General features: G+C 44.4%; 2 protein-coding genes across 3 annotated transcripts in view; both read left to right on the top strand.

Moving 5' to 3' along the window:
• ankrd12 (ankyrin repeat domain 12) overlaps positions 1 to 1,544 on the top strand; it is a 42,605-nt gene extending 41,061 nt beyond the window's left edge. For both annotated transcript variants that reach the window (XM_023965343.1, XM_023965345.1), the window contains one exon: positions 362 to 1,544. In XM_023965343.1, coding sequence (XP_023821111.1) covers positions 362 to 547 — 186 coding nt within the window. In that variant the 3' untranslated portion in view covers positions 548 to 1,544. The remainder of the gene's footprint in view (positions 1 to 361) is intronic.
• A 1,014-nt stretch (positions 1,545 to 2,558) lies between these two features.
• Positions 2,559 to 22,503, top strand: twsg1 (twisted gastrulation BMP signaling modulator 1). The gene is made up of 5 exons (XM_004078614.4): positions 2,559 to 3,516; positions 3,984 to 4,142; positions 14,656 to 14,755; positions 20,777 to 21,037; positions 22,053 to 22,503. The coding sequence occupies exons 2-5, from the start codon at positions 4,017 to 4,019 to the stop codon at positions 22,232 to 22,234; spliced, it is 669 nt and encodes a 222-aa protein (XP_004078662.1). The 5' UTR covers positions 2,559 to 3,516; positions 3,984 to 4,016; the 3' UTR covers positions 22,235 to 22,503.

The following is a 22,503-nucleotide window of genomic DNA, read 5'->3' on the forward strand; positions in this document are numbered from 1 at the left end:
GTTATTGCGTTTTACGACACTAAAATGACGTGATCCTATCGTGATCCGCAGACTTCTAGTGGAGAATTTGTCTGGAAGATAAAGCCCTGATCATAAGAATGAGACTGAAACAAATATCCAATCCCTGATGGGTCTGACACCATCTGATTGAGTCTGAACGTACGCAGTCGCGATCATGTGGCCGGATCGGGACATGTGGTAAGCCGCTGTCAGTCGTCTTGATGGAGCGCGAGGATACAGGAGCCCGAGTTTCTTCAGACTGATGGGGGGAAAAAAGCAAAGAAAAGTCTGAATTCTCCTTTGATGATTGTCTGTTCTGTATCTGCCGTCCAGACACGAGGCTTTGTTTTTCCTCCCGCAGACGTGTCTCCTCATGAGGCAGCAGCACGAGGCGGCGGCTCTGAACGCCGTGCAGCGTTTGGAGTGGCAGCTGAAACTGCAGGAGCTGGACCCGGCCACCTACAAGTCCACCAGCATCTTCGAGATCCCAGAGTTCTACATTCCACTGGTGGAGGTCAACGATGACTTTGACCTCACCCCGATATGAGCAGGAAGACGCCGCGACTCCCTGACCCGAGCTGCAGCCTGCGCCTCGCGTTAACCAGGAAGAAGGAAAGTGAAGCACTTAAGGTGTGGCGCCAACGCAAAGCAGCACTTAGACACATCTGTACCGCAGAACTCTTCCGGTCCAACGAACCATGACGGAGGACAAGAGAAGGTGTGGCGCCACGCCGCTCCCGGAGCGGACGCCAAAAGCCGTCCCGGGTGGAGCACCCGCCGCCGCCGCCGCTGCGGTTCATCAAGCAGGGTCACACAGCTGAAAGATTTCAAATGTTTTCAAAGTGTTCATACGTTGTGTACAGACTCTGCTTTAATTTTTTGTAACTTATTTTATACATAAAACTGTGCATTTGTAAATAACCATGTAATTATTGTTTTAAACTTGTAAAAAAAACCTAAAGTAATAGATATTTTGATTGTAAACTCGTTCTGTCTGATGTTTTAATGGACCAAAGTTGTTTTTTCTATCAAGTGTCCTCTTCGTTGGTGATGTTCTCGCTGTTGTTGGCATGTGTTGTTCTTTTCTTTCAACCGTTCCTTCCTCATCTGGAGCTCCACGCCACAGCTGGTAAACGTTTTTGACTCTGGCAATTAAATGCTGTGCATGCATTGCAATGTCTGTACTTTTTCCCTAAACAAGCTGTACTGTGGTTACTTATTTGTGAAGTTTACTAAAGTGTTCCAGCTTTTCTCTTTGAGTTCCTCCTTTTGTTTTCCTTTCAGACATGGTGTTCTGTCTCTTCTGCGGCCTCCTGTGTTGTCCATCGTGTCTTGCACACATTCAAGTCTGTTGTGGCTTCTGAGGAAAAAAAAGACAAATACTTTTACAGTTTAAATGTGAAATCACAACAAATCCTATTTTTTCAACATAATGCCTTTTGAACGATAGTTCTAAAAAATGTCTATTTTAATATTTACTTGTTACATTACTTGTATATATTTGTAATATATAATTGAATAAATTTTATTTGTTGTGAAATTCATGTCTGTGTTGCCTTCTGGTCCTTTTGCGCGGTGCAGAATTGTAATCGGCCACCAGAGGGCGCTGCAGGAAGTTAGAAATGGACTGCAGGAGTTTGTTTAGGAGAAACTTTGAAGGTGAAACTTGAAGAGGAAAAGCTCCTAACGTTCTGGCAGCCAACGGGGAACATTTGGGAGGGTGTAATTACCATGGTGAGGGTTGGTGTGCAGTGAGATGGAATCCCCAGTGCATTGTGGGAAATCTTTTTTTTTTTTTTTCAGTCATTCAAGAATAAACAAACTCAGTTCATGTTAAAGGAAATGGAGATCACGATTATTTTGGAATGGAACAGAATAAAATATCTGCAAAGAGCAGAAAGGAAATCCTGTGGTCCCCACACCAGACCCCCTCCGGCCCCTGGCTGCGCCTAGAAATTCTGTCCACAAAAACTGAACAGAACCGGTGATGAAGGGCAGCCCAGCCGGAGTCCAACGTGCACTGGGAACAAGTCTGACTTGCTGCCATGTGAGCCTATGTGAACCAAACTCTTGCTCCGGTCATACAGAGACTGGACAGCCCTCAGTGAGGCTCCCTGGACCCCATACTCCCAGAGCACCCCCCACAGGATACCACGGGGGTCGAACGCATGAGCCAACTCCCTCCAGCACCCTAAAGAGGGTGTAGAGCTGGTCCACTGTTCCACGACCAGGACGGAAACCCCACCCTTGTTCCTTAAACTGAGGTTCGACTATCGGAATAGAATAACAGAATAAAAAGATGATAATAAAACACCAAATGGCTTTAATTTAAATAAAACACCATAAACAACAAAAGGCTTAATAGTCATTTAGTTTAATCTTGTTTTGACTTTGTGAAGTACTTTGTCAGTTTCTCTCTGTGGAAATTTACTTAATTACAAATTGCAGAAACTTCTGCTATAGTTCCGTTAAAGATTCCACAAACTTTGACTTACTTTTCTGATTTAATACAAATCATTCATCAAAACTTAACATCAAAGAATGAATGAACGAATGAAAAAGATTCCGACTTGTTTAACATTAAATCCACTCAAATTGAACATATTTCATTGTCTCTTGTTTCAGGTTTAGTCTAAATTCAATCATAATCTGGGAAACACACCATTCTTACTGATTTTTGTTTTTTACAGTCCGTTTGAGAGTTTTTTTTATTTGGTCAGAAAATGAGGATCCGAGACTTTATAAAGGGATGAACCACGTGACTCCACTGTCACGCGCTCCACGTGCGCCTCTCAGGTCATCAGTTCAGCTTTCTGTTTCTGTTGAAGCAGAAAAGGCGTAAAAACGGAAGAAACTCGGTCAGAACGCGTCGCGCGCTGACCTTTGGCTCGTGTTGTCCCCTTAGAGCAGCAGGAAAAGATTATTTTTTAAAAATCTGACCTACTCCGGTGTCTCTTGCCCCTCTGGAGGCTGTGCACCCGCAGATGTCAGCCCTTGTGGGGCTCCAGCTCGGGGCCCCAGAGGCCCTCATGGAGTCGCGCCTCCGGGGGGAGCCGGACACTTCTCACCTGAAGAGCGCTCCCTCAAAGCCCGCTGATTGGAGGGGAGACAAAGGGCTCTCTAATGAGGCGGGGGTGGACGGAGAAGGCTCGCGCAGAGCAGCAGAGCCCGTCTGACCTGGGAAAAGTTTGGGGGTTTGCGCACTTTTACGCACACTTTCTGAATCCTTTGAGGCGGCCTGGCGGGCCCCTCCTCTCGGTCTCCCCCGGTACCTTCAGCTGGTGTCGGTGTGGCCTCAGGCCCGGCTTTTGCCTCCGCAGACATTCTCCAGAAAATGGAGTCTGCGCCTTTAAGGCGCCCGACTGCCTGTCGCTTTGTGCTGCGCGCAGACTGACGCCCTCTGGACACAGTGGACACTGCGCGGCGGCACCAAACCATCCTGGAGAAGTTCAAAGAGCAAACAGACGCGGTCCTTCTCCCAGAAGAGAAGCACACGACTTCCTACAGCGCCGTGAGGTGAGTCGAAGTAAAAACGTTCCTAACTCCTCGCTCCTCCGCGCGCGCTCCTGTCGCAGTTGCGTGCGTTTCAGAGAAAGTTTGGAGTGAAGCGAAGGGGGGAGAGAAAAGAGGTAAAGAAAGGCGCTCGGGAATGAGGGAGCTCATGTTCCTCACGCTTTTTTCCTTCTTTCGTGAGAAGAGAAACAGAATGTTGGGTGTAATAGCGGAGCCGCTAGGGCGCACAGCGCGTTCAGGCGCCGCACGTGCGCTAAGAAACGGGCCAACTGAGCTGATGTTGCCAGATGTGAGTGTGGCACTGATGGCTCTGAGTGACTTCTGTCTCCTTCAGGACAATACATTTACATCTTTTGAAGAGCTCCTATAGAAAGTCCACCTCATGGATGCCAGAACCGCCTTTCCGAGTTTAAAGTTCCTGAAGTGAAGCAGAAGCTCAGACTTTTTGTGTCCTCTTTGTGTTGCTGTAGGTGTTTCCAGATCCGTGCTGGTGAGCCTTCAGGATGAGGCCTGCTCAGCTGATCCTCCCCGCCACTGCTGCTCTGCTCTTCGTCCTGTCAGGACTGTCTCTGACCTCTGGCTGCAACAAAGCCCTCTGCGCCAGCGACGTCAGCAAATGTCTCATCCAGGTAAGCTCTTCCTCCTGCATGAAGCAGACTGTCGTTCATCCAGACACGAGGCTGATCAAACAGCCGTAAACACGCGAGCTTCAGCTGCCAACGTCCAGATTGAGTCTGCCTGGGCGAGATGCGGATCTGGAGCCCAGAACAAAGATGGCATCTGTTGGGGAAGAATGCAGATGCATTCTTTGGATAAGCCAGGAGTCGTCTGGAAGTTTTCCTCAGCGTAGACGTGGATTTTGTCCAGGCTGATCTGTTGTCAGACCTTCTGCTGGTTCTAGGATTTATGACAGGCTTCCTTTGGGACGCCTGCCTGCCTGGCTCTCCAGCACGGCTCCCTCCGTGTCATTCTTTCCTCCCTCATGGGAAGCTGCGGTTTGTTTGCGTTAAGGGTGCCACCCAGCTCAGGTCCCTCCAGGAAGCGCGGTGAAGGTGTTGGCCTGTCTGTGAGCCTGCATGGCCTCTTCATTACCATCTTTAAGGTCCGGTCATGGACCTGGGCGCTCGTTTCACTTTAAGGCCGTCATCTGGCTTTAACTGCGGGGATGTTTTACTGTTAAGTGCTGGAAGTTTGCTGCTTTGCATGCAAACCAGTCCTTTTGTTCCGAGATGAGAAATGCAAACGACTAAATCCGCTGAGATCGGTATCTGTATTTGGAAGTGTGAATGCATGGGATGTGCTGCTGCAGCCAGACCTCCCATGATGCTCTGAAATATCCCTGACAGGTAAAGCCTCCAAACAGGCCCCCTGCATGGTTTTATTGTTGTGCACAAACAAAATGTTCCTCGTTTCTAATTTTCAGATCTGATAAAGCCCAATGATTAGCCGTAATTGTCTGTAATTACAAAAAGAGGCTTGGGGGCTAACTTTACGACTCGCCTGTTTGTTGTGCAAATGTGCTCAAAACCCGTTTTATGGAGAGATGCGAAGGAACTGCAGCTTCCTGGTGTTATGTCAGCATCCATTAACCATCTGTGGTGCGGTGTTTGTGCAGAGCCGGTTGTGCTGTGGCTTGGGGGGGGGGGTTGTGAAACAGTCTTGTGATGTCTGGAGTGAGCAGAGCCGCTCAGAAACTGCAGCTTGAAGGGACTCGCCGTCACCTGGTGACATGCAGGACGTTGAAATCAGACAAACAAAACCAAAGCAGGAGGTCTAGGAGTTACCTTTCAGTTGTCATATTTAAATCTGTTTTTTGTTTTTTTTAGTAAGGCAGCCTCGTCATAGACGTTTTCTCGTTAAAGCCTTTTGTTTTTTATCAGTTGAAGCACATTTCTGTCTGGTGGCACCTCTGTGGTCAGCTTGTCCGCACAGCGGAGGTGGGTTTGCTTAGAGAAATGTGCAGATTTGCAGTCTGAAACCCAAACTGTGAAATAAACAACGCGCCTTGTGTGTTTTGCTTTGCTTTATGGTGGTTTGGTGAACTTCGGTGAGGTCTGGATGAAGGTATTCTGGTAGCTGCTCCATCACTGGCCATTTTTACCAAAACCAAGGAGGAAATTCCCCACATCTTTAAGATATTTTCCTGGTTGTCGTGTAAGCGGGAGCCGTGATGACGCAGTGGAGGTTGCTCTGCTACTTTGGTTTTTTTCTTTGGTGGCCTGTTTGCCTGGAACCCCCTCTGGTTGGGCTCTCTCCAGAACGCTGCAGTCCCTCTTGTTCGCCTTCGCTTCCAGGCGGCTTGTTTCCGTTGAACCCGCTCCCAGGACACACTCGGCGACCCGGCTGACACCAACTTGTTAGCTGTCAGAGGTGAGAGTAATGGTGCGTGCGCGGTGAAGGAGAAACTTCTCCACCTCCAGCCTGTCTGTAAGACGCTCCGTGTTGCTTTTGATTAGTTGGATCTGCGGTCTGACGCTGGCTTTCACGCTCCGCTGCCATCTCAAGTCGTTTGTCTGAATTCCCCAAAACCCCTGAGAGCAGGAGAAGCATTAGAGAAGGAGGAGGAGGAGGAGGAGGAGGAGTGGGCTGAGGTCAGGAGGAGGTGTGTGTGTGTGTGGTGGGAGGTTGGTTGAGGAGCTGCAGAAGTGTGTGCACTGCAGTACAGCCTGGGCTGTGCAGCAGGGTGGGGCCGCGGGTTTGAAAGCCAGCGGTCGCCTGCTTGGCAGGACGAGGCAGCACATGTTCCCTTTCCATCCGCGCTGCTTCAGTCACGCTGCAGCTCGGCGCTGCTGTGCTGACTGATTGCTTTGGTTTCCACTTGAGAGCAAGAGCAGCCTAATAGGATGGTTTTCAGATAAGCTCATCCATCTCAGTGGTGAACGTGCGGTTGGAAGAGCGGTTTGCTTCCATTAGTCCGTCCATTAGATCCGAACTGTTTATTCTCCTAAATGTCATCGGAATGATGAGTTTTCAGCCTACAGTCCGTCCTCTCACTGCATGCTCTCCACAAGCTACACGCAAAACACATTTGGTGCTCGGTAAGAGGACCTTGAGCAGGGAATCTGTTTTTGTCATCAAGAGTAAGAAGTGTACGCTGGGCCAGAACTGCAAATCACGTCAGCTCTAAACATTTTAAAGGGCCTATACCGTGCAAAACCAACTTTTTAAGTGTTTTATAAAGTTAATTCCCCACAAAAAAAACCAAAAGTGGCATTTTGATCCATTCTCTGAGCACCAGCCCCTCCCTACACATAAAAACGAGCAGTCCTCACATTGTGACATCACAAAGTGAGGAACAGCAAAGAAGAAACTGTGCTACCAGCTCCGCCCCCCAGGCTAACAGACACGCCTACTTTCTCTGTGGAGCTAACGGTGATCGGCTAAACGCTTTTATTTTCTATGCACAATATGAACGCCCATCTTTGTAAAAGTTCGGATGTTGTTAGTTTTTTTTGTGGGAGAAGCTCAGACACTCTGCCGAGGCCGACTCTAGGATGGCGACATAAAATGGGAGTGAAAGGCGGAGCCTCAAAGATCAAATGGTCTTACTTCTGGGTAGGAAAATTAGCTTCCAAACTAACTCATATTTAATTCAAACAATAGTTCTTTAGTGTTCCAAAAGTGATATATGATCATAAATATAATTTACTCTTAAAGGGTTAAAAACAGCAAATGATTCAGGTCCTTTAAAGATCACAGCAACAACTGAAAACGGATAAGAAGACATTACATCTTAGTAATCAATACAATATTCCAGAAACCAAAATGTAAAAAAGAAAAATAAAGAAACCAAATGAAATGTTGGTAAAAAGGCAGATATTATGGGATGACACTGATTGAATGATGACATTAATTTCTGTAGAAGAGGAAAAGCAGAAGGATGCTTTGGTGAGGAGTTGATGGATCTACCCCTGAATTTTTGCAGTGGGCGTGGCCTGAAGCTCAAAGAAGCATCCTCTTTCAGAAGATATCGCCACCCTAAAGACGTTCAGGTTGAAAAACAAACATCATCCTCCAGCAGCTATGTTCCTTACTTCCTGCCTTTTCCACTTGTTGTGTTTCGATTTGTAACATTTTATTTAGATTTCTAAAACCACTTTTGTTTTCTGTAACTTTGAATTATTGCGTTTTGGTTTTTGGAATCTTGTTTTGGTTTCTAAATGTTCGGTTGCTTCTTTTATTGTTTCTTTTGTTTTTAGTTGTCGCTGTGATCCTAAATCTGTTTTTATGTTAAGCAATGTGTTGATTTGATTTGGCCCTCAGGGCCACCGTAGAAGTCATGAAAGGTTTTTCAGAACTCTCTGCCATGAAAACATGCTGGTGGACTCCTCCACACGCCTGCATTTATGGCCACGGTGACGCGGTCAGGGAAACGGGGGTCTTGAGCTAACTGAGATTTTTTTAAATCTAAATGAAGATTTAGATACTTACACTGACCAAAAATATAAATGCAACACTTTTGTTATTGCTCCCATTTTTTATGGTATGAACTCAAAGATGTGAAACATTTTCCACATACACAAAATAACCAGTTCTATAAAATATTGTTCACAAATCTGTCTAAATCTGTGATAGTGAGCACTTCTCCTTTGCCAAGACAATCCATCCCACCTCACAGGTGTGCCATATGAAGATGCTGATTAGACAGCATGATTATTGCACAGGTGTGCCTTAGACTGGCCACAAGAAAAGGCCCCTCTGAAATCTTCAGTTGTATCACACAGCACAATGCCACAGATGTCACAAGTTTTGAGGGAGCGTGCAATTGGCATGCTGATAGCAGGAATGTCCACCAGAGCTGTTGCTAGGGAATTGAATGTCCATTTCTCCACAATAAGCCGTCTCCAAAGGCGTTTCCGAGAATTTGGCAGCACATCCAACCGGCCTCACAACCGCAGACCACGTGTAACCACACCAGCCCAAGACCTCCACATCCAGCATGTCAACCTCCAAGATCGTCTGAGACCAGCCACTCGGACAGCTGCTGAAACAATCGGTTTGCATAACCACAGAATTTCTGCACAAACTGTCAGAAACCGTCTCAGGGAAGCTCATCTGCATGCTCGTCGTCCTCATCGAGGTCTTGACCTCACTCCAGTTCGTCGTCGTAACCGACTTGAGTGGGCAAATGCTCACATGCGATGGCGTCTGGCACGTTGGAGAGGTGTTCTCTTCACGGATGAATCCCGGTTTACACTGTTCAGGGCAGATGGCAGACAGCGTGTGTGGCGTCGTGTGGGTGAGCGGTTTTCTGATGTCAATGTTGTGGATCGAGTAGCCCATGGTGGTGGTGGGGTTATGGTATGGGCGAAGAACACAGGTGCATTTCATTGATGATTTTGAATGCTCAGAGATACCATGACGAGATCGTGGGGCCCATTGTTGTGCTGTACATCCAACAACATCACCTCATGTTGCAGCATGATAATGCACGGCCCCATGTTGCAAGGATCTGTACACAATTCTTGGAAGCTGAAAACATCCCAGTTCTTGCATGGCCAGCATACTCATCGCACATGTCACCCATTGAGCATGTTTGGGATGCTCTGGATCGGCGTATACAACAGCGTGTTCCAGTTCCTGCCAATATCCAGCAACTTCGCACAGCCATTGAAGAAGAGTGGACCAACATTCCACAGGCCACAATAGACAACCTGATCAACTCTATGCGAAGGAGATGTGTCGCACTTCATGAGGCAAATGGTGGTCACACCAGATACTGACTGGTTGTCTGAGTCCCCTGACCCCCTCAATAAAACAAAACTGAAGATTTCAGAGTGGCCTTTTCTTGTGGCCAGTCTAAGGCACACCTGTGCAATAATCATGATGTCTAATCAGCATCTTCATATGGCACACCTGTGAGGTGGGATGGATTGTCTTGGCAAAGGAGAAGTGCTCACTATCACAGATTTAGACAGATTTGTGAACAATATTTTATAGAACTGGTTATTTTGTGTATGTGGAAAATGTTTCACATCTTTGAGTTCATACCATAAAAAATGGGAGCAATAACAAAAGTGTTGCATTTATATTTTTGGTCAGTGTAGATCCTTTATGGTGTGTTTTTAGCATTTTCAGGCCAATATTTTTAATAGAAACTTAATGTTTTGTCTTTAAAAGGTTTCTATCTATGGATTTTAGTTTTTAAAAAGACTTTAAGTTTTCCTGGTTTTGCATTTTTAATTTGAAAAAAGAGACACGTTATTATTTATTTGCTTTACATAAAGTAAAGAAAATAACATTGAAGTTATTTCCCATTTTAAGATGTACAAAAGAAATGTTTAAAAACGCAAAAGTGTTTAAATCAGTTGCTAAGATAGATTAAGGTGAAGTGTGCAGATACAGCTGAGGAATATGAAATCATTTTCAGGTAGAAAACACAGCTGGTTTTATGATAGTTACCCAAAACTTTGGGGGAGGTTCTGGAGTACCACAGGGTTTAGTTGTTGGACTTCTGATATTCCATATTTGTTGTGTGGGTCTGAATATGTAAACTATTACTGTTTAATGTCATAGTTATGCAGATGACCCTGGACTGAATTGTTACAAATCTCCTGGGGTCTACAGTAAATCAAAAGAATCATTCAAACTCAAACTCTTAGGGTGAACCTGGACACGAAGAGCAGAACCGAGCCGGCCTCCCACCTGCGTCTTAAATAAATGGAGACTCGGAGGTGTGACAGTCTTTGGACGCATCCTGCATGTTCTGAATTCTCTACACCACTCGCCTGCAGAAGGGAATTTAAAACCTCTGAGTTTATAAATCACTTAGTCCTTCAGTCCGAAATCTAGGTTTTTAGGAGATTTGCTGTGACAAAAAAAGCTCCACCTTCAAAAAGAACACCAGCTCTCACTTCAAGAACCAAACGTACATTTATTCTGACAGTTGGTGCTTAGATATGAACTCTGCTTTCAAGTTTTGTCTTTTTCCTTTGTCAGACCGGACCAAAACAAAACCCAATCCTCTGATAAAATAAAATAGAAAATGAGAAAGGGAATCCTCACTACTGAATCCAGACTCCTGCTTAAAAAAATGACCTTTGGATCCAAGATGTCCAGACAAGACGAGTCTTGCAGAATCCCCTCCAAGGATGGTACAGCTTGGGTCTTTGACCTTTGCACTTTTTTGTGGGGTCCAGATGACCCCACCCTTGCATTGACGTGTTCTCCCTACCATGACAAAGGTGGATAAAGGTGGAAAGATTTCATGTAATCCATGGACACCAGTGAAGATCACAAATCATTGAAGAAAAAAGGTTCAGCGCACTGTCTAGTGGGGTCTTGGGAGTGGGGTCATCTGGACCCCACAAGATAGCACATGGGTTAAGGAAAGTCCAACAAGGAAAAAAAAATAGTCAGGATGTTCATGAAAAACAACACGTTCACTCCAAACCTCTTGGGTTTTCGAGTGTCCATCGTTTCCCGAATCGCGCTGACCAAAGCATTCGGTCTGCTTCCACTGGTCTACCTGCAGGGCTGCGGTGCGTTTGAGGACCATCGGAATACAGCCTTCTGGTCCTAAAATGACCAAAAGATCTCCGGATGCTGAAAGCAGTCGGGTCTGGAGATCTGCAGGAAGCTGCTGGAACCGATCAGGCCGACGGCCTCGAGCGGCGTCCCCGAGCTCACGCGGATCCCAACCTTTTCCATATTTAAATCCAGGCTTTGCTGTTCTTCGGTGTTCGGACTTTAATAGCCACAAATCCATCTGCTGCTCTTTGAGGTGTCGTTCCTCTCTGATTTGAGAGTTTTGCTTTCCCTTTAAGCTTCCTCTGTGACTAAAGTCGCCTGGCATTGTCTGCATTCGGCGTGTTTCGGTCGGCTCTGCAGCTGCTGTGACGCCTCGCTGGTGTTGGTGCTTTTGGATGTTTGCTGCTGGTGCCGGGCTAGCTCCCCCGAGACTCTCGCTCCTCTGTGTCTGAAACGGTATTATTTTCTGATTAGTGAGATATGAGGCACATGCTTTGCTGCTTAGTTTCTTATAATTCCCCCTCTGAGAGCCATAATTAGCCGTGGGATCAGACGCTGATCAGAGGGTTGCGGGGCGGCGAGGCCGGTCGTTAGGTGAGCCGTGTGTGGTTTTGCAATCCTTCACTGGTGAGTCACCGGAGAGGCCTTTATCCTCGCCGGGACTGTTTTACGTGGGGGAGACGCTTTCTGCCGACATATAAAAGGAGCAAGGGGGAGGAAGGGGGGGAAAAGGGGGGGCTGGCAGGAGAAAGGTAGACAAACTGAAAATGGGAGAAGAGGAGGGGGAGGCTAAGAAAGGAGGCGGGGAGAGCGGTTGTGGGGGCCGCGGCCCTGTTCTGCTTTCCAGGTGTTTTCCTCCCCCCTTTCCCCTCCCTCCCCCATCCGTGTGACCTTGACGTTGAGGAATGTGCTCCCTGTTTAGTCAGAGGGGAGGAAGAGGAGCTGCTCCATCTTTATCTTTGTGGCTTCCTCGGCGTTCACTTCAACAGTGGGAGCAGCAGAGTGAAGCACATTTGACCATATTTAGGAGAAGCTTCCATTATCCGAGCGTCCGACGTTTTCCCCACCACAAGAAAACGGGAGCTGTCGTTCGCCGTGATCCACACAACAATGCGGAGGCACCCCCGGGTTGAAAGTGTTCCTGGGATTTCTCTGGACCAGACTTTTCCGCCCGCTCCCGTTGGAAGCCGCGGAGGTCCAGCTTTTGTCCTGCATAGTTGTCTGAGTGGGACGTGGGGTAAACATGAGGGTGTGCTGACGGCCTGCTGGAACCTGCGGCCCGATTCCTAACGAATTCTGACGGATAGTGATGAAAAGCCGTCTTCACCGTCACACGGATGTTCTCTGGAGGGAACATGATTGGAATCTGAAGAAACCAAAAGCTGTTTCCTGTCATCATCATGACGGGGGGGAGATGTTGTTGTCCCGCTGTTGACACTCTGTTCCGTCTGTCTTCACATTATTTCATCTAAATCAGAAAATGCTTTTTTTTACAGGTGAAATAAAAAAATTCAGAATTTGTAATTTCATTTTTTTCCTGAATTCTGACCCGTTTATGGATACGAATCATTTCTTCCTGAAACTTTAACCTCTAAATACTGAGAGCAGAAAGTCAAATTCAGTTTTCCCTGATCCTCTTTTGTATTTTTCATATTTGTGAATTATTTAAAAACAAAAACTTCTTTGAGAAAAAAAAGAGAAGCCAGTTGTGTAAAAGAACTGGACATGACAACATTCTTTATCAAACTAGACAAATAAATCAGAGACAGAAGATAATTTAAATATTGTTTTAAGTTTTAGACATTAATTTGAAACTTAAAAATGTGTGATAAATTTTTAAAAACCTTTAAAAACTCACGTTCAAAAGGAAATGCAAGCATTTGCACAGCGTCCCCCACCCCACCCCCCACAAACACACAATTTGACGACAACCTTTGTGTTCCCTGTCTTTGTTTGGCCGTTTAATCAAAAAATGCATGAATTTGATGAAAAACAGACAGGAACATTAATTGAATTAAATATTTGATATTAATCCTGAATATCTCAAGTTAAACCTTAAATAACTTATAATAATGTATAATATTTTGCTCACAAATTTTAACATGCTGTAGAACAAAACAAACAAAGCCTGGAAATGTTAATAATTATAAATAACAAATTAAATCATTCTGTTTTCTTTGCTCTTTTGTTGTTTATTTTTGCGCTGGACTCCTGGCATCATTTTTTATCAATAATTTTATTTCTTGGTGTGTGACGTCCTGTGTGTGTCTTTGTGAAACAGATCAGAGGGATTTGATGTTTAAAAAACCTGTTATTGTGAAAATCATTTTTAGGTCTTATAAAACATTAAAAATAAATGATAGAACTCATCACTGATTACTCCAAAAATATTTGCCATTTTCCTAATTTTGTGCAACACCAACAGTAAAAATCCTCCAAAAAATCTCAATCCAATCATAAAAAATATCTATAGTTTATTTATGATCTCATAAAGTGCAGCTGTTTTCCTGCATTACCTGCTGTCTGTATGTCAAATACTGACACCAACTAAACCACAGGCAGACAAAGAAAGAATTGATGGAAAATAAAGACACGTCATCAAAATGGTCTACAATAGTTCATGAAGAATGACATTATTAGCATGAGCTGAGTCATCTAAAGGCTCGCCATGATCCAGGTGCAATCGTGGTTGCGCTCTGTGCGCCCTTGACCCCTCCCCTTTTTTCACACACATTTGCTCCGCCTTCTCAGAGACAGGAGCGCAAGCAGCGGGCGCCAATTCGCAGGTTTCAGGCCACTCTGTGATATAACAGATACTAGTAAGCCTATAGTGGTGCCGATTTTTTTTTCTCCAAGCACTGAGCTGCCGACCCCCTTTAAATTGGCGCCCCTGGCAATTGCCCGTACGGCCCGTGCCTAAAACTGCTGCTGCACTTGTATGTACTTGTCAGACATATCTTTTTAATGAGAGGAAGTTTTCCCTTTGACTGGCTTGATGGATTTACTAAATATGATTTATAACGGGCTGAATTGTTTACGCTGCCGTGTTTGGCCATTTCACTTTGGGGCTGTAAAATCATTTTGTGGTGTAACCAGCTCTGCGGTTGTTGTCTGAGCAAACGGCATGTAAAGACACTTGCTCTTTTGTTACTAACCAGATGAACTCATCCCACGACTGCTAAGCAGGAACACAAACAAACAGCATTCGCACAAAAAGATTTAAAGATGGCTCCTCCTTCTGTGGAATAAAGTCCAGTTGAAACGGAATTTTTCACACATCTGTGATCTGCACATCCGAGACACGTTTGTCATATGTAACAATGCCTTCTTAGACTTTTCTGTCTTTAATGTCTTTACTTTCTTTGTGTTGGATTTCATCAAACTTTGGTTAACTAAAGAAAATGTGACTAATGTGTTAATGACTTCTTCAAATGCAACATATTACAGTAAACAAATATTGTCCGGGGAGTAAAGTTGAGTTATTAGAGACAGATAAACTCAAAATCAAAGCAGAAAAACAGTTTCACTTAAATAACACACTTTAGTATCCCAAAAAATAAGATCAGGACAAAGGAATTAGACATTTTCTCCTGGCCTGTTGTCCGCCGCCGCCGACCGTGTTTGATGGCGTTCGGCGTTGGGCTGATGCGTGTTTCCATGTGTTTCCTGCAGGAGCTTTGCCAGTGCCGCCCCTCCGATGACAACTGCTCCTGCTGCAAAGACTGCATGCTTTGTCTGGGGAACCTCTGGGAGGAGTGCTGCGACTGCGTGGGTGAGTGTCACGGCCATAAGCGACACAAAGTAAGGGTCACGGGGCGCGTGTGCGTCATTTTTGGTGGAAAAACCTCCCAGCCCGCGCCTCCCTCTGAAGCTAGTTTGGACCTGTGGGACACGATAATCCTTGAAGAACCGAACATCTGAAAAACACCAGGCGCCACAGCGCTGCTTTATTTTGACGCTGGGTTCATGTTCTGTTGTGCAAGACTTTCAAAATAAATGCTTGTTCATCAGGTACTTTAAAACCAAAAGTTCATATAAAGCACAAACTTGATTTAAAATCTTTTTTTTTAACCAAATATGGCGCCTAAACGCATGTCGTGGTTTAAATACCATCTGCAAGAAGCCAGGGCGTCTGGTGCAGTAAGCCCAAAAGAGTCTGCCTGTTGCCATGGTAACAAGCTTGCATGAGTGCACGACACCCACCTCTGGCGGGAAGGGCTTTGATCCTGGCCTCAGCACACCAGGGAGTGTTAAAAGTTCTGCCTGCGAGGTATTTCATTTTAAAAGTGTTTTCGCTAGCAGCCCAGGTTTCCTCTAATGTGTTGAACCTGTTGGATTGATGTGAAAAATGCAGCTTTTAACTTCATTCATGCAGTCGACGCAAATGGAACCCCATCCAGAGGTGTGGATTGAGCTTTTAAGTGTATTCTAATGTTCATTCCTCACTAAAATCGACCCCAAAGTGGTATTTGGATCCATTCACACATCTGAGTATTTCTCTAAAAACCTGCTCTCTGAGGGCCAGCCCCTCCCAATCCACCAAAAGGAGGGGGTTCTCACATTGGGACATCCCAAAGTGAGGAACAGCCCCTTCCAGGAAGAGTCTGTGCCAGCTCTGCGCCTAGGCTAACAGACACACCCACTTTCTCAGAAGAGCTAGCGGTGATCGACTAAACGCTTTCATTTTCTGTGAACAATATGGACATCCAGCTATGTACAAGTTCGGATGTTGTAAGGTTTTTATTGTTTGTTTTTGTGGCTGAAACACAAATACGCTGCTGAGGCCGACTCTATGATTATGTTGGGAAATGGGCGGTATCCACAAGGAGAGAAAGGCAAAGCCTCAGAGATCGAGTCGTCTTACTTCTGGTTGGAAAATTAGCTCCAAAAATAAGTTCTATTTATTAAAAATGTGTTTTTTGATGTGTCAAAGGTAATATATCATCATATATATGGATATAGTTTACTCGGAGAGGGCTAAGAATATGGAAGCGATTCTGTTGCATAATTCAAAATAAAAGTCAAAACCAGAAATGCTTTTTCATTTTCAAAATGAAGCTGCATTTTTTTGACTCAAAATTCAAATGAAAAAACAATCCACCAAAATGCTTTTTCATTTTCTTCTTCAACACCGCTTATTCTGTCACTTAATTAAAATGATAAAGAAAATGGTTTTTGACATTTCCTTTTCTAAAAGTTCTCTGGTAAATGTGTAGCAAAATTCATTTAGAAATGTCTAATTTGACAATTAAAATGGATTAACAGAAATAATTTTTCATTTTCAAAATGTAACTGCATCAAATGACTCAAAAGTATTGAAAAATCAATACAGTGATCCCTCACTATAACGCGGTTTACTTTTCACGGTTTCACTACTTCACGGATTTGCATCGTGCATTGTGTTCTGCATTCTGATTGGCTAAAAAGTCACTCTGCATCTTCTCTACTTGTGCGTCAATAATGTTGCAGTTTAATATGTACACGTACGTAAATCAGCTTGCCAAATTTAAATTATATACGTGCATTCTCTTGCAATTTCGAGTTTCTCTAAAACCCATAGAAAAAAGAGCCACAACAACTGCCCATCACTATGTTCTTCTCCTGAACAAACACAGCTGCACAAAAGAAGAAAACACTGCAGAGCGGAGTCAGGATGCAGCGGCTCAGACTGAAGAGCAGTGAAATACACCTGAGTCACTATTTGTCCAACTGTACTTTGTATTTTTTTCATAATCATTTTAAATTTTCTCCTGTTTAATCCAATACTCGGGTCCCGGTGGGGGGGGCTAATCTCCGCGATTTGAAGCCTTATGTTCACATTGATGATTTAAATTATTATTTGACAGTACAGGAGTTTTTTGTTGAAAAAAACGTTTCTAAAGTACTTTTATTTGTGAAACAAATGCTTGAGCCTGTAAAATGGTTTGTTCTTTCTTTTCAATGTATAAAAGAGTATTTAAGTGTTTAATAATTGTAAAAAAAATAGAGGTTTCTACTTCACGGATTTTGCCTATCACGGGTTCTTAATGGAACGTAACCCCCGCGAAAAACAAGGGTTTACTGTACTTAAAAATGCTTTTTCCTTTTCTACTTAAAAACGCTTATTCTGTGTCACAACTGAAACGAAAATGCAAAGAGGGGATTGCATTTTCATTTTCACATCCACCTTGCGAATGGTGCCGCATAAGTCAATTCGAATAAGCATTTCCAGAGGGGAGGCGGGGCGATGACGTCACTGCTATCTCCATGTTTCCGGCTGCTAAGAGACTCATGCTAGGAGCAGTGTAGCTTTGTGTTAGCGGCAGAGAAGGGGGCTTTGTGACGTTTGTGAACTTCTGATGGTTTTACACATTTTCTCAGGACTACGTAGCAGCATTTCCGCCTTCTGCGGTCCTCCTTCGGACGCACAGCGTTTTGTCCAAACTTCCCGGACTAGCTTTGTCTTCAGACCGGCAGCCGCTTCGCATGGAGGAGCGCGAAGCCCCGCGATCCAAAGCTCCAGATCGCCAAAGGCAGAAGTGCTGCTACGATCTGAGAAACTCTAAAACATCATATGAATTTGTGTTTCCAGTGGTGTCCAGACAAAATAAAGGCTGATGTTGTTTCCACATATTTACATCCAAGATGCTCATTGCCAGCACAGAGTTTTAAGCACCTCCACGGCTAATGTTTTTAGCACATATTAGCTCAATACTAACCCGTCTTTCGGGTCCTTAGTTGCAGCAACTGATTTAGCTGTTCAAGGACAGCTAGAGCTCCATCAACAGCTATAGCAGATTTCGCCATGCTGAACGTTTGCTGGTTGGACCAATACGCACTCCGGGTGAAGCTGCAGGAGACTATCTTCTAAATGTGCTTTATTACTGTCGTGATTATTATTAAGGGCCTGCGCGTGGAGAGTGGCTAAGTGAGGTGTTTTTTTATTCTGAAACCAACATTGTTGTGGGCAAAAACATACAAAATTAACCATTCTATCCTTATTACTATCTATTTCTAAAACAAACAAAAAAAAGATTTTGAAACATATTTTGCGTTTTTTCTCTCAATTCTTTGATAAATCAGATTTTACAGGGTCTTAAGAAAGCATCCAAAGTCTGAACCATAACATACACATTATTGTCATTGAAAAAAGTAACCAAACACCTCATGAAAGGGTTAGCCATCCTTAATGATTTATACTTTCCTTTTTACAGTTATTGTTTTTTAAATAACGTTGCATGGACGGACTAGGAGGCTTTACACCCTGAAGGTGTACAGTTATAAGTGATTTCAGCCACCAGAAGCACAGAGTGATGGTCCTCTGGAGGACAAATACCACACATATCAAACAAAGCGCAGCGCCTGGCGTTCCTGTGCAAATTTAGAGGCGTGCGAGGTGAGCGAAAGCAGAAACGCCGATCACGTGTCTGTGGGTGCACAGATGTGCCTGTTCCAAGCAGAGGTCTTCTGGGAGATCAAAGCACGGAGACGTTTATGAGCAGAGGAGACATCCAGCGAGTGGAGAACATATGAGTCACAGGCACATCTGTACCCTTCATGCATGTGAAATCAATCATTTCTACGTCACACCTGCTGAGGCGGGATTAGAAACAGATTTGGGGTGGAAATAAATAAGAGGAGGGATGTTTTGATGCAGGCATGATGAAGGCCTCTAACCCACGTTGAGGAATATTTGCAGCCTTAAGGACGACTGTGGTCCTTTTTGTCTCTTTGTAGTCATGTTGCATCTTCTTGTGGTCGCTTTGTATGCCGTCTTGATTTTTGTGTGTCTTTGTACTTTTGTGTTTTTCATTAATCACCTCTTCAAGTTTCAGTTTATATCTGTGGTTTTGTTGCTTTTTGTGCCTCTTTGAGTCTTTACTCTGTTTCTGATCATTTTCAGGGTTGTGTGAATAAAAACATGATGTTTTAGTTGTTGTTTTTTTTACAGGATTTCCAGACTGAACTTCAGGTTGTTTTGGGACCGCTGAGCTCTGCTGTCGTGATTTGAATGTTTATGGCAGATTTTATGTCGCACAGTGTTTCTGTTGCTGCATCAGATCTCCGTTGACTGGACAGACTTTTAGTGTTTCTCTCTGTTGGAAAGTGGAGTCCATTCCAGTCAACAATCGTCTGATGTTCAGACTGAAGCTTATTTGAACATGAAGGCTGAAGGCAGCTCACCAGGTGACCATGACAGGGTTGTTTTCAATGTATTTCAGTGTAAAGAGAGAACAACGGGATAAATAAACACAATTAAGCTTCATTTCTAACAGGTTTCTCTTGTCTGTGGCTTAATTTAATGTTTATAAAAATGCCCTGTCCTGGGTTTTTATTTATCTCATTTTTTTTCTTTCTATTTCCCCTAAAAATTGTGCTCAGAGGACAACCGTCAAGTAAGTCCCTTTCTGGAAACGCCATCCTGAGTCTGGATGGACCAGCTTCAGATCAGGCCAATAACCACAGACGGGTCACATGACCACCTACAGTTCTGAACACTGATTCTGCTTTTTGAGTCCGCCCTGTTGGTTGCCCCGCCCCTCGCTCTGTTCCTGTGTGATGCTGAGCTCTCAGTCCAGCTTTGACAGACAGATAACGCGATACTTCATGACGGGCCGTCTTTCTGAAGGTGCTTTCATGTGGAACAGCAGATCCTGAGAGCCGAACTCTCTGCTTCCACTGTGTTTTTCTCCTGAGCCGACCTGCTCCCACACACCTGGGACGGCCTGGGACAGACCTTTGCACTTTCTGTTTTGATTTTTCCCTCTTCGCCGCTATTCTTGCGTCCACTTCCTATTGCTGCTGAGGACCGGTTCTGGCCGCTGAACGTGGAAGTATTTGAAGTGTGTTCGTGAGCGGTTGGAGGACAGGACAGAGGGAAGGGAGCAGGAGGGAGGACCCATGAGGATGTTTTATCTAAACCAGCTGCTCTGGCTCTGGGTTTGTAATCCAAATCCTCTGCCAAAATCCGTCTCCCGTTAAATTATTTACCCCTTCGCTATAATTCACTTTGACTCATTTGCAGTGAGGAAGATCATATCTGCGGATGTGGGGACTTCTTCGTGAGAACGCTACTGTGTGTGCGACTTCAATGAAGTGTCAAAGACTTTAATTGAGACGAGACACTTTTGACAGAGGTGGTTTTGCTCATTTCCTCTAGTGAGCCTTAAAACGTATAAATTCTGTCTGACTGAAATCAAAGCGCTCTCAAACCCAGAGTGGATCTTGTTCTTTAAAGACCCACTCCAATGAAAATGGTCTTTTGGGTGTTTTTAACAGGTTATTGTAGCATTTTTCTGATGATGGAGAACAAATGAAAAGAAAATTAGGCCACATTTCTGAGTATTTTGTGACGTGGAAAATAATCTGGGCGGGTCATAACCTCCCTGCTCTGCTCCGTTCTGATCATCCACCTGCAGACAAACAGATTCATGAACGTCTTTGTTTACCTGGTCTGAGCTGGAATCTGGATCAGAACTGGACGGATGGACAGCTCTGATGTTGCTCGCCATTTTCTTAGCTTGTGGTGTGAGGGGCTGTAAGCTAGCAGAAGGTGTGTAAAAGATAGACCCCGGGAAGTGATGGCGGGCTTACTCCAGGCCAACAGTCCCGCCTACAACTCAGAGGGGAATTTCTGATGAACTCCTGCCGCTCTGCAGAAACTATATGTTCTAGAAAACGAGTTTTTTTAGTTTGGCTAAAAACGGCATCATTGTAAGTAAAAAAAAAAAAAAACATTGGGAAATGCTTTGAAAATAGATGAAAGGTTGATCGGAGCGGGACTTTAACATCCCAATTGTTGCCTTTTTTTCAGGAATGTGTAACCCCAAAAACTACAACGACTCTCCTGCGACATCCAAGAGCACGGTGGAGGAGCTGCACCGCCCCATCCCCTCGCTGTTCCGCGCTCTGACGGAGGGTGACGCTCCCATCAACATGATGGTGGTGTCGTTCCCCGTCGCCGAGGAGCTCTCACATCACGAGAACTTGGTGTCTTTCCTGGAGTCGCTCGACAGCCAGGATCCCAACGTGTCAAAGGCCAGGAACAGTCTCCATCCCGGCTACGACAATCAAGGTAACGACCAGAAGACGCCTGATTGCTCTTTGAACGTCTGTTTTTATCCTTTTAAAAAAAGGATGGATCAGTGGGGAAAAAAAGGAGTTGTAAGGAAGTAGTGGAGCATCGAAGTGTAGAAAGCGCTGGGACAAATCTATAACTGTTTTCAATTGAGAAACACCGTTTTAAATCACCTTTTCCCAACAGCAACAATTTAAAATGCTCGTTTTAATTTGGAAGAAACGTCTGTCTTATTGACACTCCTGACATTTCAAAGAGGCAATTTTGGTAGCACATTTTAAGTCCTGCTTTTTTTTGAACTAATCCGTCCCAACACAGACTGAAATCATGGAACTACCACCACCATGCTTCACATCAGTTTAAATGTAGTCAATTCCTAACATTTACTTTTAGCATTTGTTGCAAATCAACATGGTGGCATTTTTTTTACAGGAAAATGTCATTTCAAAAGGTTAATTAACACCATGATATTTATGTTCAAATAATTCAAACTAAACGTACTTAGTTAGTGTAGAATGTAGAAAACACGTTGTTCTTAACATGACAGTCGATGTTTCATCCGGTCGACTCACAGTTTGTTAGTTTTGTGGTTTAAACAGTTCAGCTTCATGTCAGAAAAGATCTGCTGTGAAGACGATCAGTGGGAGCAGTTTCCTTTGACATTAGGTTGCCGTAAAGCGTATCTGCTCCATCTTTCCCTTATTGAAGATTTATTTTCACCGTTTTGGTCGTTTTTGTGGTTGTTGGCTTGAAAAGCTCTTCGTGGAAAAGCTTTGGTTATAAAACACGAGCTCAAACTCAGAGTCTCAAACTGATTGGTTCTTGGCCAAATGTGTTTGAGTTGGAAATAGACGTTGCCTTTCCGGTCGCTGGTTCCGTTCTGGACCTCACATTTGATGTTCTTTCTACTGGAGACTCTGTCAAAGAGAAAAAAACGTCTCGTTTTAGAAAACCCGGTTTGCTGTATTTTTGATTCATGCTGACCTGAGCGCCTCGTGTTCTTCCCTTTCAGAAAACATGTGCACGGTGGTCTACTTTGACGACTGCGTGTCCATCCATCAGTGTAAACAGTATTGTGAGTCGATGGGAGGGTCGAAGTACCGCTGGTTTCACAACGCCTGCTGCCAGTGCATCGGGCCGGAGTGCGTGGACTACGGCAGCAAGGCTGTGAAGTGCTTGAACTGTCTCTTCTGAAGGCTGGGCACATTTTGGTACCAAACCAGAGAACTGAGCGCAGAGGAATCAACGACTGTTCTGTTAGCTTCCCTCCTTGTAAAATACTCCCCTCGATGCCTCCTCTACTCCTGCAGATTGTTTTTATAATGCTGTTACTGTTCACTGTATATTTTAGATGTTTTCAATAGTGTTTTTACTAGAGGTGTATATGAATAATGTATTTTTACAGTTATAGTCCACTAAATCCCAGTCACGTGCCAAATAAAGAACAATTTGGTGACATGGAC

The sequence above is a fragment of the Oryzias latipes genome, chromosome 17 (genome assembly GCF_002234675.1).
Source record: "Oryzias latipes chromosome 17, ASM223467v1".
NCBI classification, from domain to species: Eukaryota; Metazoa; Chordata; class Actinopteri; order Beloniformes; family Adrianichthyidae; genus Oryzias; species Oryzias latipes.

Bases quoted from the DNA above. Each gene is read 5' to 3' on its own strand.
- twsg1 (XM_004078614.4), top strand. From the start codon at position 4,017: ATGAGGCCTGCTCAGCTGATCCTCCCCGCCACTGCTGCTCTGCTCTTC. The intron at 14,756-20,776 runs GTGAGTGTCACG...CCTTTTTTTCAG, and splicing joins GGAGTGCTGCGACTGCGTGG to GAATGTGTAACCCCAAAAAC. The intron at 21,038-22,052 runs GTAACGACCAGA...CTTCCCTTTCAG, and splicing joins TCCCGGCTACGACAATCAAG to AAAACATGTGCACGGTGGTC.